At 36.6% G+C, this 15209-nt stretch overlaps 1 protein-coding gene and 1 non-coding gene across 2 annotated transcripts; both read right to left on the reverse strand.

The window, feature by feature from the left end:
• Nucleotides 1-1902: 1902 nt before the first annotated feature.
• Rab39b (RAB39B, member RAS oncogene family) lies at nt 1903-6671 on the reverse strand. Its single transcript, XM_041636907.1, has 2 exons — nt 6455-6671; nt 1903-3257 (listed from the first exon to the last, which is right to left on the reverse strand). Exons 1-2 carry the CDS (start codon nt 6667-6669, stop codon nt 2831-2833), a joined length of 642 nt encoding a protein of 213 aa, XP_041492841.1. The 5' UTR covers nt 6670-6671; the 3' UTR covers nt 1903-2830.
• A 753-nt stretch (nt 6672-7424) lies between these two features.
• Nucleotides 7425-7586, reverse strand: LOC121437291. Its single transcript, XR_005972953.1, has one exon. It is a non-coding gene; the product is annotated as a U1 spliceosomal RNA (small nuclear RNA).
• Nucleotides 7587-15209: the final 7623 nt, after the last annotated feature.

Here is a 15209-nt window from a genome sequence, read left to right on the forward strand (position 1 = left end):
TAATGGATAATCATCAATAATAGTAAAGCTTGTAGTCATGTTAGTTAGATTTTCTAGATATATAGAGATATATTTTAGATAGACATTCTTCGTGTCTTTCAAAGATTACAGAATAGGACATTTAATGTTTTAATAACTGAGGACTTTTCATGACAATGAGACACTCTGCTCCTGGCAGCACCAATCTACTTCAAGAGGAACATGGGCATCGAAGAGGCACCTTATGGGGTTTGGTAGCCATTTGGGCAAGAAACTGCTCTTGCCTGGACTATTGCATAAACTGGAAACAGAGAACCCGCAGAGAGAGGACTACTGAACTTGCCTAAGGTGAGATGATCTTTCGGGGTTCCTGATTCATGAAAGAGTCTGCGAGACATTCTGCAGGACACAACAGATAGTGACTGAACTGACTTTGAATTTTCCTGCTTTATGGAAATGTCTGCTGGATACCATGGGCCTGAAGGCTGAAGATGGATGCCCCAACGGTACAGAGGAACTTTGGGTGACTGTCGAGGCAGCGAGATGTCTCTGTCATTTCTAGAGTTTTAAAAGTTTCTTAGTTCTTGTTTACTTAGGTAATATTATATCTTTCTGGAGTCTTTGATGGAGTTAAGAATAGTTAGTTATAGTTATAGTTTTCCTTAGTTATGATAAAGATTATTGTAACTTTTACTTGATAACTGTTTTGTTATATGTAATTTTGCTATGTTAAATCCTTTTTTTTTTGTTTAAACCGAAAAAGGGGAAATGATGGAGGAAGGTCATTGGCTAATAAAGGCACTGCCCTGGCCCATTTTATTGGTTAGAGGATAGGTGGGAGGAGTAAACAGAACAAAATGCTGGGAGGAAGAGGAAGTGAGCTCGGAGACTCGACCGCTTTCCTCGCGGGAGCAGACGCCTGAGAGAGACGCCATGCCCTGCTCCCGGGATGAAGCTCGGACCCAGGATGGACTAGGCTAGAATCTCCCCGGTAAGCGCACCTTGGGGTGCTACACACAGATGATTAGGAATGGGCTAAATTAATATGTGAGAATTAGCCTAGAAGAGAATGGGCCAAGCAGTGATTAAAAGAATACAGTTTGTGTGTTGTTATTTCGGAGCATAAGCTAGCCATGTGGGCGGCCGGGTGTGGGGGACGCAGCCCTGCCGCCCCATATTACTACAGAACTTGAATAGGATATTGCAAAAACAGTTTGCCGATCTTTCTACCACAACGGATATGAGAAACGACTCTAATCAGAATAGTTTTCTTACTGTGAAAAGTATGGCTTTTGCCTAGCTGAACTGGCTACAATCCAAAAAGTAATTTAAAGCATCACTTCTTTTCAAGAAGATAATGAAATTTTCATGTCAGCCATTCTAATTTGCTGATGTGGTTAGCTGTCTGTTCACCTGAGAATTAAGAGCTGACTCTCTCGGGTAGACAGGAACCCAGTGTAGGTACATAGCAGACAGGTGGCCAAGGTTATTGTGGGATGAGTACTTTATCCGCATCCCACTCCCCATTGTTGTATTTGGTTCCTTTCAATAAAATGTTTAGTTTGTGAGAAGAACACTTAGAAACCCACACAGTTTTAATGTGTTTTCAGATGTGCAGTTAATCCCTTATTTAATGCCCTCTTGTCAATAATACCTGAATGGGCTTTACCTTTGATTCATTCCTAGATTCCTGCAGGATTATAGTTGAGCTGTAAAACAATAAGGAAAACATATCCTATCATGTAGAGAACATTAATTTATAATCACATGACTTCCAAAGCTAACTAATTATTTATCCATGTAACAGCATTATGATCCAGTGAAAAAAGCTAGGAATCAGGTAGACTTGGTTTTTGCTTTCTTATTCTGTAAAATGGGGTAAATAAAAATCTCACAGGACTATTACAGTGATCGAATAGGTGAAGTAAATCAATATGCAGGATTTTTAAGGGTTCCAGGGCCACACGCTGAGCAAATATTCAGTACAGAACCAATGATCAAGGACTTGACTCAGGGTTCTTTGTAGACAATCTCTGTGTTGTCACTGTCAGTGCCTAAAGAAGCAGACAGTATGCTTCCTTTCAGATTGTAGTTCGCTGATGCAGTGAAAGTCCAGGTATGGTCAGAGGAAATACACGGTCATTTTACACGGGACAGTTTCTTTCACACAGTTCGTAACTCTATCTTGAGAGTGTACACTTCTCAAATGTGATTAATAACAAGGTGTGAATGACTTCCCTTTTCATAATCACATCATTTTTACTAGACTGCTCGACCTTGTAAGGGCCTTACTGAATAGATAATTCATATGGGCCTTTCATTTTACAGTTGAACTGTTAAAAGTGAATTAGTGTGTTTGTATCAAACTCAGGACACATCTGGCATGGTATTATCATTGAATAAATTGATACCATACTCTTCTTTCAGTTATTCTAATTGTCCTCAATTTGATACTTGATTTCCTTCTACATGTTTCTTTATGGTCACCACATCTGCAAAGTTAAAATACCAAGGAACAGTTTTTCTCTCTGTAGGTATGTTTTCCTGGAACCTAACTTCCAAAACCCCAGACCCTTAATATGTGGTTCACAAAGAGCACACAGAGCAATCATTGCCAAGCCTGGGCCATAAAACAATGTCTAATCTAGCCCATGTCAGCAATTTAGTCCCTCAATCACAGCACCTGGACTCCCTATCTACCCACACATGAACCTGTCAGAGCTCCACCCCTAGGAAGAAGGCTCATTTGTTATTCAAAGGTTGAGTTCTCTTCAGTCACATAAGGATTCTATTTATTTCGGTAACTTTTAAGTTCAAATGGGAGAGTATTTTTTGAAAATATAAGGGTTGACTAGCACAAACATCTCCTCTCTGATTTGATAACTTCTTCCGAAGAGTGAACCACATTTGGTACAAATCCACTCTTCACCCCTTCCCAACCCTCCTGGATTGTAATCTCCCCTCTTTTAACCAGCTCATATATGTCTCTTGTCAGGTCTGTGAAGGCTTTCTCCACATTAATGGCATCTCGGGCTGACGTCTCAATGTACTTCATGCCGTATGCAGCAGCCAGTTTCTCGGCCTCGTGGCGAGTCACTTGCCTCTGTGTATCCAGGTCACACTTGTGACCCACCAGAACAAATACAATTTGGTAGGGCTGAACGTGTACTTTGGTCTCTTCTAACCACTCATGGACATTCTGGAAGGACCTGCGGTTGGTAATGTCAAATAAGAGTAGACCACCTACTGAATTCCTGTAGTAGGCGCGAGTGATGGATCTAAAACACAAGAAAGAAGTAAAGAATAAAGTTCGTGCCCAAACTCCTTCACTCCAACGAACTCAGTGTATGCTAGTGTTCCTGGTTACTGACAGTCTTTTAGTAAATATAAATGCCATTCTATAACAATAACGATAAATTTTCAATTGGGTAAAATGTTAAGGTAACCCTTTCTAGAAATGAATGCTCATGAACTTTCAGGTGTTTTCCCTTGATCCAGACATTGAAAGAACCCCTAGGAAATGACTGAGTTCTATTTTTTCACCACAATTATTTCCTCTGCTTCCAAATCTGAATAACTAAAACATAATTTGCAAAATAAGGCATCTGAGTTATAGAGTAATCATAAAGCAAAATGAAATAATGGGCATTAAAGTGTTTTTTTTTTGATGTGGCAAGTGTTAGTAGTTTAAAAGAATTTTCAAGAATAAGATGATTTTACTATAATGAATAGAGATTATAAATATAATTGATGAACCAAGAAAAATATCTTGCAAGATATTTCATTTTTCTATTTACCATTACTCCATTTCTTTGTTTTCATTATTGCTAATTTTTTCTATCAGATATCACCAATAACTTCTATGAAGAGAAAAAACAATCTTGTTTTATTTCCCAAGCCATGTGGGAATGAAAAGATGTGGATGGTAAAATGTTCTGGGCCATGGCTAGAGAGATGGCTCAGTAGTTATGAGCATTGACTGCTCTTCCAAAGGACTTGAACTTTGGATTTCCAGCACCCACATGGCAGCTCAGAACTGTCTTTAACACCAGTTCCAGGTGATCTGACATCCTCTTCTGGCCTCTATGGCCACCAGGCACTCACATGATTCACAGACTTCTATGTAGCCAAAACACCCATACACATAAAATAAAATAATAAATATTAAAAATTGTTCTGGAGAAAAATGCCTAACATCACTACTCATTGACAAAATTCAGAGAGGTTGGTTGAGGAGGTACTAGCTGGGAGAATCCGCCAAAATAGTCAAAGCATTTCCATCAAGTTATATTATTTAATTTGAATCATGTAATTAGGTTATTTGTATATTATGGTAATTCTCAAACAGAAGAAACATCACATAATTTAATTTCTTGAGTTGATGAGCCTCATTATAAACATATATTATTGTATTTTGCTTAAGAATGTAGGAGATTATGAAAAGATGTAGAACAATTTGCCTCTATGATCACTTGTTTTAGACTATGGCAATTTTTGAAATCTATGTCTATATTTAGGATTTCTGTCTTCTCAGATGGGTATGATAAATAATGAAGATCTCTATGGCTGAAAATTCATGAAAAAATGGCCAATGTTAATGGAGAAATATCTAGGGAATTGCAGTCCAAGAAAAAGATGGTATGGGTAGGCCTTACAAATGAGTTCAAGTCTCCAGAACCAGCGAGATTAACCCCGGGGAATTAAAATATTCCTAATTCCTTTATGTTTAAAGATTCATTCAGAAAGATAGTTATATCAGAAAAAGTTCTAATTTGTGAAAATGTTGCTTTGAGAAATCAATTAGCAATCAGTCAAAGCTCTAGAATATATTTATGCATTAGTAATTTGTATTTAGCACAGAAAGTATCAAAATGTTTTAGGCATAACATAGAGCACACAGAACTAGACGTCTTCCCCGAATAAAAAAAAATCATAACATGAAAAAATAAAATGACAAACTGGGGAAATATCTTACAACATAAATGACATAAAAGGGTTAATATTTTTATTAGACAGAAGTCCAGGCTGGCCTTCAACTACTCATCATCCTCTTGCTTCAGCATTCAGGGGGCTGAAATTATAAACATGTGCCACCACTGTTGGTGTTGGGGTTATTATTTTTAGTATATAAAGAAGTCCTAAAATCAATACTGCATAATACATAATGAGTAATAAATATAAACAAGCTGTTCCAACAAAGACCCCAGTAAACATATACAAGATACTTTTCTTTATTTATGAGAACTGTATAAAGTATTTGCCAAAGCTTTGTACAAGTGAGAAGTTAGAGGCAACTTAAGTTTGTAAGTATTTATTACCTGTATCATCCTTAGTGACCTAACTGGTACCTTCTATGCTCAACTAATGTTCAGCAGAAAATGAGTAAATGATATAAATATAGGGGTATAGAATCCTTTTGCTCTTGTTCCTGCTGCTCTACCTTACTTTAGTTTAAACTGTTCTCTGCAAACTTTTTATGTAGTTTGTTTTCTGTCAGTTCTGTTTTTATTCATGCTGTTTCTCATCTCTGGGCGTTTTCTATCTCTGTTTGGGCTTCACCTTCTCCAGTTAAACTTCTCAACTCTGTATCCATACATAAAATCACAAATACAGACTAAAAGGAAGAACAAAGAATTGTGAGAGAAAAATAACCATACTCACTGATTGCCCAATAAGTATCCAGTGGTACAGTAGGGAGTGGCATATAAATACAAACAACAAAACGCTCTTCTGTGTGTTGCCTCTGTATATATTCCTTCCAACTATAGTAGTACTGAAGTTCTCAAAAGGTCAGGGGCTCTGTATATTATATTATATTATATTATATTATATTATATTATATTATATGGCATTCTCTTATGTGAGTAACCTCACACTATTTTCTCAGAAACAGTTTCATTCTCTGGAAATTGAATGTATGGTGGTTCCAAGAGAGAATTAATTGATCAGTCTCTAATTCCTTTATTAGGTCTCTCTCTCTCTCTCTCTCTCTCTCTCCCTCCCTCCCAAATATAATAGAGATATAAAAAGACATCAATATATATCTAATCTATCTAGTTTGTCTACTTACCTACATACCTACCTAGTTACCTACTTACAGCTTCCAGTCATATTAAGATGACTTGAAAATACTGTTATAAACTATGGAACATGGGCTCTGATTTTGATGAATTATATAGTAGTCAATTCCAGACGATTCATTAGCTACCAAAAAGCAGGTTGATGGAGTTGTGGTGCAAACAATGTGTTAATAATGAATGGCCTTCCCCTGCTTGGGTGCTTCTTTTCCTGTACTGAACTCCTAGCAAGCTCAAAGTGAGCTTGAGCAGAAGCCCCAGGAACCTTGCTTGTCACCTCGGCGACATCACGAAAAGAACCAAGGAAATCCTTTCTCCTCAGGGGCCAGATGAGCACCAAAGACACCCCCCTGCCCCCTTCCCCCAACTGCTCGCGCGGGCCCGTGCTGCACTCCCATCTGAACCTTTCTTGACCCGCTGTATCCCAGATCTGGAGCTTGATGCGTTTTCCTGGCTCGATCTCCACCAAGCGGGAAAAAAAATCTACCCCCACGGTGGGGTCTGAAACCTGAGCAAAACGGCCCTCGGTGAAGCGGCGGATCAGGCAGGACTTGCCCACCGTGGAATCGCCGATGACAATGAGCCGGAACTGGTACAGCCAAATGGCCTCCATGTCCGTGGCCTGGCAGAACTCGGCCCGGGCCTGGGGAGGCGGAAGGGGGCGCCCCACCAAGGCCTTAGCTCCAATCAGCCCTTATTTGGCTTGACCGCGAGCACATAACTGGCCCAGTAGCCCGAAGTAAGGTAGGCCCAGGCGCTATGGGAGCGGAAGGATGGATGCTGTGCTCGCATAGGTGCTGAAATGGCAGCAGCATCAGCACCACGCACTCTGACTCATCACCAAAAACCGGGTTACTGTAATTCTTCGCGTAGATGCGACACTAGCTCCAACACACTGTTTGTAAGAGGAGCGCATGAAAAAACGGACAGGAGACTAGTGTATTCCCTTCTTGATTACACCAAACATAAACATCTCCTACTAATTTAAATATTTCTCTGCCGTTAAAATTGCAAATATAGTTCATTTTCGTTAAAGTTAAATAAAAAACACAAAAGCCCTTAATTAAATAATTGTCTAAATATTTCTATGCTCAAACATGAAAATATTATTCATGCATATGCATGTGCATTTATTGCTATTTCTTTAAAAAACATACAAAAATGTACTTTTAACCTGATACCTTTTGTGTAAATAGCAAAGTATCATAGGCATCTCTCTATTTCCAACTCATTTTTAAAAGACTATCCATATTGTTTTCCCTAATAGCGCTCCTAATTTATATTGTAACTAGCAGTGTGCAAGGGTTCTCTTTTACTCTACATCTGCACAGGCACTTGTTATTTTTAGTCTTGTTCCCTCAGCCCCATGGAGAGCATGAACTCAGTGCTCCCATTACCACAAATTATACAGTTGAGTTTTCCCATATTTGGGGAAATCGCAGAGAGTCAGCACATCCTGAGTGCAATGGATAAGCCTCATCTGGGTAGACCACCTTAGTGATCATGGTATCTCCTCCCCCAGATAAGTATCTGTTTATCTTTTTGATAATAGTCCTTCCTCCCTTGTTGAAGTGACATTCTATTATGATTTACATTTTATGATTAATTATATTGAATAATTTTCATATCCTTTAATGATCGTTTGCATTCATTCTGAGACACATCTGTTTAGATTTAATGCTTAGTTTTAATTGAGTAATTTTTTATTTTGATATTGAGTTTTTGAAATCCCTCCTGTATTTTGAATATCAACTCTTTGTCAGAGGTATGCATTGCTAATATTTTCCTGTTCTGTAGTCTGTCTTTGCACTCTATCAAGTGTTTCTTTTTTTATGAAAACTTTTTAACTTTATATAACTTATTTGTCTGTTTTAATTTTTGTTTCCTGTTCTTTTGGAGGCTTTAAAGAAGAACATTGTTCATTGCAATGTTCTGAAGCATTTTCCCTGTGTTTTCTTCAAGATTAATAATTTCAAGTACTTCATGTCAGTATTCAATACATTTTGAGTTGATTCTTGTAATGTGAGAAATTGAAGACTAGTTTCATTTTTATGCATTTGAATATCTAATATTTTAGCACTATTTATTGAAAAAGAAAAATCCTTTTTCTCAGTGTGTGTCCTTACCATCTTTGTCAAAATCACTTGGCTTGAGTGATGCTGGCTTCATAGAATGTATTCAGAAGAATTGCTTCCTTTTGGGGGATGGGGATAACTCTTTAAATGTTCTGTTGAATCTAATGATGGAACCACCTGGTTCTGGACTACTTTTTGTGACAGTTTTTTTTTCCAGTTGATTCAATCTCATTATATTTTATTTGCCTGTTCAGGTTTTCAAATTTTTCCTGATTCAGTTTTGATAAAGTGTATGTATCTAGTAATTTGCAAGTTTCTTCTAAAGCACCATTTCTTTGCATGTGTTCATAATTTCTAATGACTATTTTGTGATATTAACTCTATTTCCCTTTTCATCACTTATTCTGTTTCAGTTTTTTTCTTTTCTTAACTTAGTTATTGGAAGAGATGGTTCATTTTTTCATTGATCCTTCATATTATTTTGTTTTAGTTTAGATATTTTGTTCTTTTGTTATATGTTCTAATAGCTTTAAATTTAATGTGTTGTTTTTTTGTTAGCTCATTGAGATGCAGTGATAGATTATTTATCTAATGTCTTTTTACTTTTTAAATTGCCACAAATGTCACTTTTTGCCTAGATTTTTCTGCTTCCCAGAGGTTTTGATATGTTGTATCTCTGTTTCCATCCACATCTTTCAGAAAAAAAAATTCCTTATTGATTTTTCCTTGCTCTATTAATGCCCAATGATACATTGATTTTTTTGTGTATTAGTATAATTCTAAATTATTTTGTTATTGATTTCTAGCTTTATTGTATTTTTGTCAGCAAAGATATTCAGCGTAATATCAATTTAAAAATGTGTTGAGACTTATTTTGTGACCTATTATATGATCTATCTTGAATATCAAGAATATTCTCCGTTCTGATAAAAATGTGTATTTAGCAGTTGTTGGAAGCAGTTGCCTATATATATCTCTTAGGTTCATTTGGTCTAGATTATAATTAAATGCTGAGGTCTCTTTATTCTGTTTGGCCTATCCAGATGGTGTTGCTTTTGTTACATTTTTATTATTGACAGTGTTTTACATGCTTATAAGGAATTTTAGTCATTTTCAAGTTTTTTTTCAAACTCCTCCTTTTTCATTTGTAACATTTTCCCCCCACAATAGGTTTCTCCTTCTCTTACACACACGTGTGTGTGTGTGTTTATGAGTCTCTCCCATATTCATTCAAAATAGCTTTTGATGGAAGTATTGCTACAAATATGATATTGTTTTTGTTGCAATACAATAATAGTTGAGGATTCAAAGCCACACTTCAGCAATAGAAGATCATACAAACAACAAATGTTGATGGGCTCAATCTTGTGCAAATCCTCGGTGGGTAACCACAGCTCCAGTGAATTTATGAGAACAATGGACATGGCATGTCTAAAAGATGTCTTTAAAAATTTTTATGATGTAATACTTATTCTTAATACATTTTTAAATAAAAATAATTTATATAATTTTCCTTTTCCCTCTAGCCTCTCCCAGATACCCTCCTGTATTAGGGTTCTCTTGAAGAACAGAACTGATAGAATATATATCTATATCTATATCAAATATATATAATAAATGAAAATGTGTATTTTAAAATATATTTATTATATATCACCAATGTATTAATATTCTATATTACATAGCACATAATATACTCATTGTATACATACACAAACACGCACATAGATATATATATAGAGAGATAGATAGATAGATAGATGGATGGATGGATGGATAGATAGATAGATAGATAGATAGATAGATGTAGCCACTGTTGGACTAGCAGGTTCACAGCCTATAAGCCACTCCAATAAGCAAGCAGGCTGTGGTCCTGCTAGCTCAATAACAGCTGTCTACCGAAGGAAATTCCAAGAATCTCCAGTAGTTGTTCAGTCCATAAGACTGGAATTCTCAGCTGGTCTTTAGTATATGCCCGAATCCCAAAGAAGTAGGCTCTAATGCCAGTAAATGAATGGACTTGCCATCTAGAGTGAGGGCAAGCAGGAGAAGAATAGAGTTTCCTTCTTTTATATCTTTTATATAGGTGGGGCCCAGGTTAAATGTAGATTGTCCCACCTCAAAAGATACAGTTTAAAGATAGTTCCTCCTATTTCAAGTTATTTAATGAAGAAATAAAATTCCTCACAGGTGTTCCTAGCTGTTTAGATTTTATTTAATTCCAGATGTAGTCAAGTTGACACCAAGAATAGGCATCACACCTCCATTTAGCTCTTTCCACGCTCAAATTAATAGCCTCTTTTGTTATTATTGTCACACACACACACACACACACACACGAATACAACTTGATTGGTCCATTTTGTTGCTTATATTTATAATTTCATGTATGATGACTTTGTATTACATAAACAACAAGGAGGCTCAGTCCTGGGAGAAGCAAGTTTTTTTCATTTCCAGCAAGTCATTAGTTGTCTATAGTTCTTTGTCTAAAGGTGGGATGCCACGCAAATTTCCTCCTTCCACAATAGCATGTCTATTTATAGTGTCACTGTTCTGTTCATATTTATGCAGCCAATTTTAGGAGAGATTGTTTCACATTAGACTTCCTGGTATTTTGGCAGGTCTTTTTTTTATTTTTTTATTTTCGAGACAGGGTTTCTCCGTAGCTTTTGGTTCCTGTCCTGGAACTAGCTCTTGTAGACCAGGCTGGCCTCAAACTCACCGAGATCCGCCTGCCTCTGCCTCCCGAGTGCTGGGATTAAAGGCGTGCACCACCACCGTCTGGCTTGGCAGGTCTTTTGTTTGCTTGTTTTTTAAGGCTTCTGTCAATCTACATTTTATAAAAATTTATATATTTTTTATTTATGTTTTATATAATATATGTCATATTTTTGCTTCCCCAGATCCTTATCTCCCCACTTTCCTACCCAACTAACTTCAGGATCTCCCCCACTCTCACTGTAAAACAAAATAATTCAAACAAACAAAATCCCTAAACAAAGAAACAAACAAACAAAAAACCCAATAAGACAAGAAATGCCAAAGCAAAATAAAAGCACACCAAAAACCATGGAGTACATTTTGTTTTGGTCAGATTCTCCTTGCCATGGATCCTGCCCTAGAATATGGTTGATATACCCAGTGACATTCCATGTAAGCATGTCTTAACCTTTGTTATATTCATGGAGCTGAGTTAATTGTTATCTGTAAACTTTCCCCCCAAAACTGTGCTATCTTTAAATATGACTAAAATAAATGAGCTGATGTCAGACTTAAAGAAGTCTTGGCCCACCACCAGTTACCTAAATCAGGCTGAATTAAGTTTCATTCTTTTGACACTTGGGAGTTGTAACAGGAGAAGGCTGCTTGTTCATCATGGCCACCCAGCTAGCTTAGCCCTGAAATAACTACACAAAAACTGTATTAATTAAATCACTGCTTGGCCCATTAGCTCTAGTTTCTTATTGGTTAATTCTTACATCTTAATTTTACCCATTTTTATTTATCTGTGTATCCCCATGTGGCAGTGGCTTACCAGGTAAAATTCCCAGTGTTTGTCTCAGTGGATCCATGGCATCTCTCTGATTCTGCCTTCTTCCTCCCAGAATTCAGTTATGTCTTCCTTGCCTACCTAAGTTTTGCCCTATCAACAGGCCAGGGCAGTTTCTTTATTAACCAATGAAAGCTTCACATAGACAGAAGGACCTCCCACACCAGGGGGTAGTTCTGATCTACGAGCATAGGGAATCTTTTCATCTTCTGGCGTCTTCTTTAATTTCTTTCTCCAATGTCTTAAAGTTTTTTGTTAGAAAAGCATTTCACTTGCTAGGTTAGAGTTGTATCAAGATATTTTATATTTTTGAGACAACTGTGAAAGGTACTTTTTCCATGACTTCTTTCTAAATGTTTGTTATGTCTATATAGGAAGGACACTGTATTTTGTATTAATTCTATATCCTGCTACTTTACTGAAGGTGTTTATCAGCTGTGTAATTTTCCTGGTGGAGTCTTTTATGCTTGTACTTCTTTTTTCTATTTGAATACACTTGATATCCTTCAGTTGTCTTATTGCTCTAGCTAAGACTTCACAAACTATGTTAAATATGTTTGAAGAGAGTTGGCCCTCTTGCCTTATTCCTTATTTTAATGGAAATGCTTTGAATTTGTCTCAGTTTAGGGTAATGTTGGCTGTGGACTTGTTGTAAATTGCCTTTATTATATTGAGGTATTTCTCGTCTCTCCAGAACTTTTATTATGAAACATTGTTGAATTTTCTCAAAGGCCTTTCTACATTTAATGAGTTGATCATACGGTTTTTTATTGTCATGAAAAGTCCTAAGTTCTTTTTTTTTTGTTTTTTTGTTTTGTTTTGCTTTTTTTTTTTTTTTTGGTTTTTCGAGACAGGGTTTCTCTGTGGTTTTGGAGCCTGTCCTGGAACTAGCTCTTGTAGACCAGGCTGGTCTCGAACTCACACAGATCCGCCTGCCTCTGCCTCCTGAGTGCTGGGATTAAAGGTGTGCGCCACCATCGCCCGGCGAGTCCTAAGTTCTTAAAACATTTTAAATGCCATAATCCATAGGTCTTTCAAAGGTTTGAAGATTATCTAACTGAAATACACCTCCATATGTCTAGAAATCCTAGCTAGCATGACTACAAGCTTGACTATTATAGATAACTATTAACTTGTATTTATTAATTATATATTACATTTTTAAGTGAGCAGCACAAACAATATCTTAATAAGGAACAGAAATATACATATAACAAAATTGATCTTAAATTTGTATCAATAAAGCAAGATCCATACCAATGCAAAGTATTCATCTCTATAGCATATTCCCCTTTAAATGTAAACAAACATTTATAAACAATATTTGAGATTTTGGGCATAGTTCTCTCCAAACTGCTTCCTACTTTTTGTTGGGAAAGTAATTTTATGGGTTTACAGAAACCTTTCAGGGGGCTCTTGCTCTATTGAATTACATTAGTCTGGAAGGAATTCACAGGTTCTCATCTTCTGTGGAAACAAAAGTAAAACCTCTTTTTCAAAGCAGCATATCCTTAGAACCAATTTTTGAAGTTAAGATACCTTTAAAGTATATGTGTTGGTTTTGCTTGGCTGCCTATACAATGAAATGTCTCTCTGTACTTAACTTATTCACAGTCAAAACATTCAAAGAAAACACAATAATGTACATAATCTAGACTCTTTGTGTATATTCTGTCTTTATGTGGCTTATTTTTCTTTCCTTCATTCCTTTAATCTATGAATTTCTATACTCTATTTAAAAACTTTGTTTACTTTTAAAATGATTTACTTCTTTTATAAATCTCTGTACTCTTTTTCTTCTCTCTCCCAAGCCTACGCACATTTTTCCAACACTGTGACCCATTTAGAGGTCCTTTCCTTTTGTATCTGTATCTGTAATTATTTTTTTAACCAGAACTGCTTTTTTTTCTTTTAAATCCTAAGTGGGCATGGCTAGGACCAACTGTGTGGTCCTGCCTTCTTGCTCCACCTGGTCCAACATGACAGAGACATGATCACTGCCTCTGAGAGCCATTCTCTCCATCCCAGATCCAGGGTCACAGTGGGTCTGTGTCACTGTTAAGCATTTTTCAACACACTGCTTACAGACCCCATTTAAGTGCTTGGCCCCTAAAGGAGTCAGAACTGTACATGGAACTAGCACAAACCAGGAAGCTGCCATCTCTTAAAGAAGCCACACTTTATTTTCTGCTAATGCTGAACCAGGAAGACCTCTCTTAAAGGGGCCATGGCACTCCTGTTTACCACCAGCAAACAGAGCCCACCCAGAAAAAGATGCTGACTACCAAGAAACCATGCTAACTTTGTTTTTTTTGTGTGTGTATGTCTTGAATTCCTTTCTAAGCTTTCTCTCATTTTATATGGATTTAGTCAGCCCCACATTGGGTGCCAGATGAAGAGAAATGTGTCAGATTGGGGGCATGAATAAAGAAATCCCATGTTAGTTTCTAATATGGTATAATAAAGGGTTTTTTATTAAAGGAGACTCACAGATCACAATGAGGAATAGGAACAGAATACAATATCCAGGTGAAATGAAACTACAACTAACAAGAACATCAATCAAGAAATACATACTAAGTGTCCAGGCTATATGTAATTTACAAATAACAGAGATTATTTTAATAGTTGTCTTATCCTGGGGAGTCTAAGTCTTGTACCTAAAAGGCCTTAGCTAAGATAGTAACTGTGACTACCTAGTCCCCAACCCATCAAAGACCTGAGAAGAAAAATATTACTGAAGTAAGCAGAAAGTGCAAGCAAGTGGCTTTGAAAAGATCTAAGAAATGACAGAAACACCTGGTTAGCTGGATATTCACAAAAAGTCTATCTATGGTGTTGGGGCAACCAACTTTGGCTATAGGCCTAGAGTACCTGACAGACAATTTTTAGAAGCAGGAAAATTTGAAAGACTATCCTACCTTGTCTTGACAAGGTTCAGTAGTAACTGGTCTGTATATCTTGCTTGTCCAGATTGGACAGTGTGTTTACTGTCAGAAGTCAAGTCAAGAGCAGCTCTTTGACCAATAGCCCAGTTTTGTCAACAAGAATACAAGCTCCATATGGAATGTCTTTGGTGTTCATCATTCTCTCAGGAATAAATTGGTGCTGCCAGGAGCCAATGGCTCACACCAACACAATTCTAAATTAATACATTTAAATGCCATATTCTTCAGGTCTTTGAAGTGTTTGAAGATTACCTATCCATGCAGAGTATTCCTCAGTGCATCTAGAAAACCTAACTAACGTAAGTATGACAAATATGGATGACTATTAACCTGTAATTTTTAATAACCTATAGCTTAGGGACTAAAAATAATCTTCAAACATGTACACAATAAGGATAATGATCTCAAAATTATAACAATATATAAAAATATCTTAATCAGAGGTTGGAATGTACAGTAAAATATGATGAAAATATTCTTAATCTGTATCACTATACAAAATCTCTTAATCAGAAGTAGAATCATACATACAGTATGACAAAAATAATTTTATATCTCTGTACAAAAACATTGTAAA

The sequence above is a fragment of the Microtus oregoni genome, unplaced genomic scaffold (genome assembly GCF_018167655.1).
Source record: "Microtus oregoni isolate MIOR12 unplaced genomic scaffold, Mior012 000050F_ref0000143, whole genome shotgun sequence".
Classification (NCBI taxonomy): Eukaryota; Metazoa; Chordata; class Mammalia; order Rodentia; family Cricetidae; genus Microtus; species Microtus oregoni.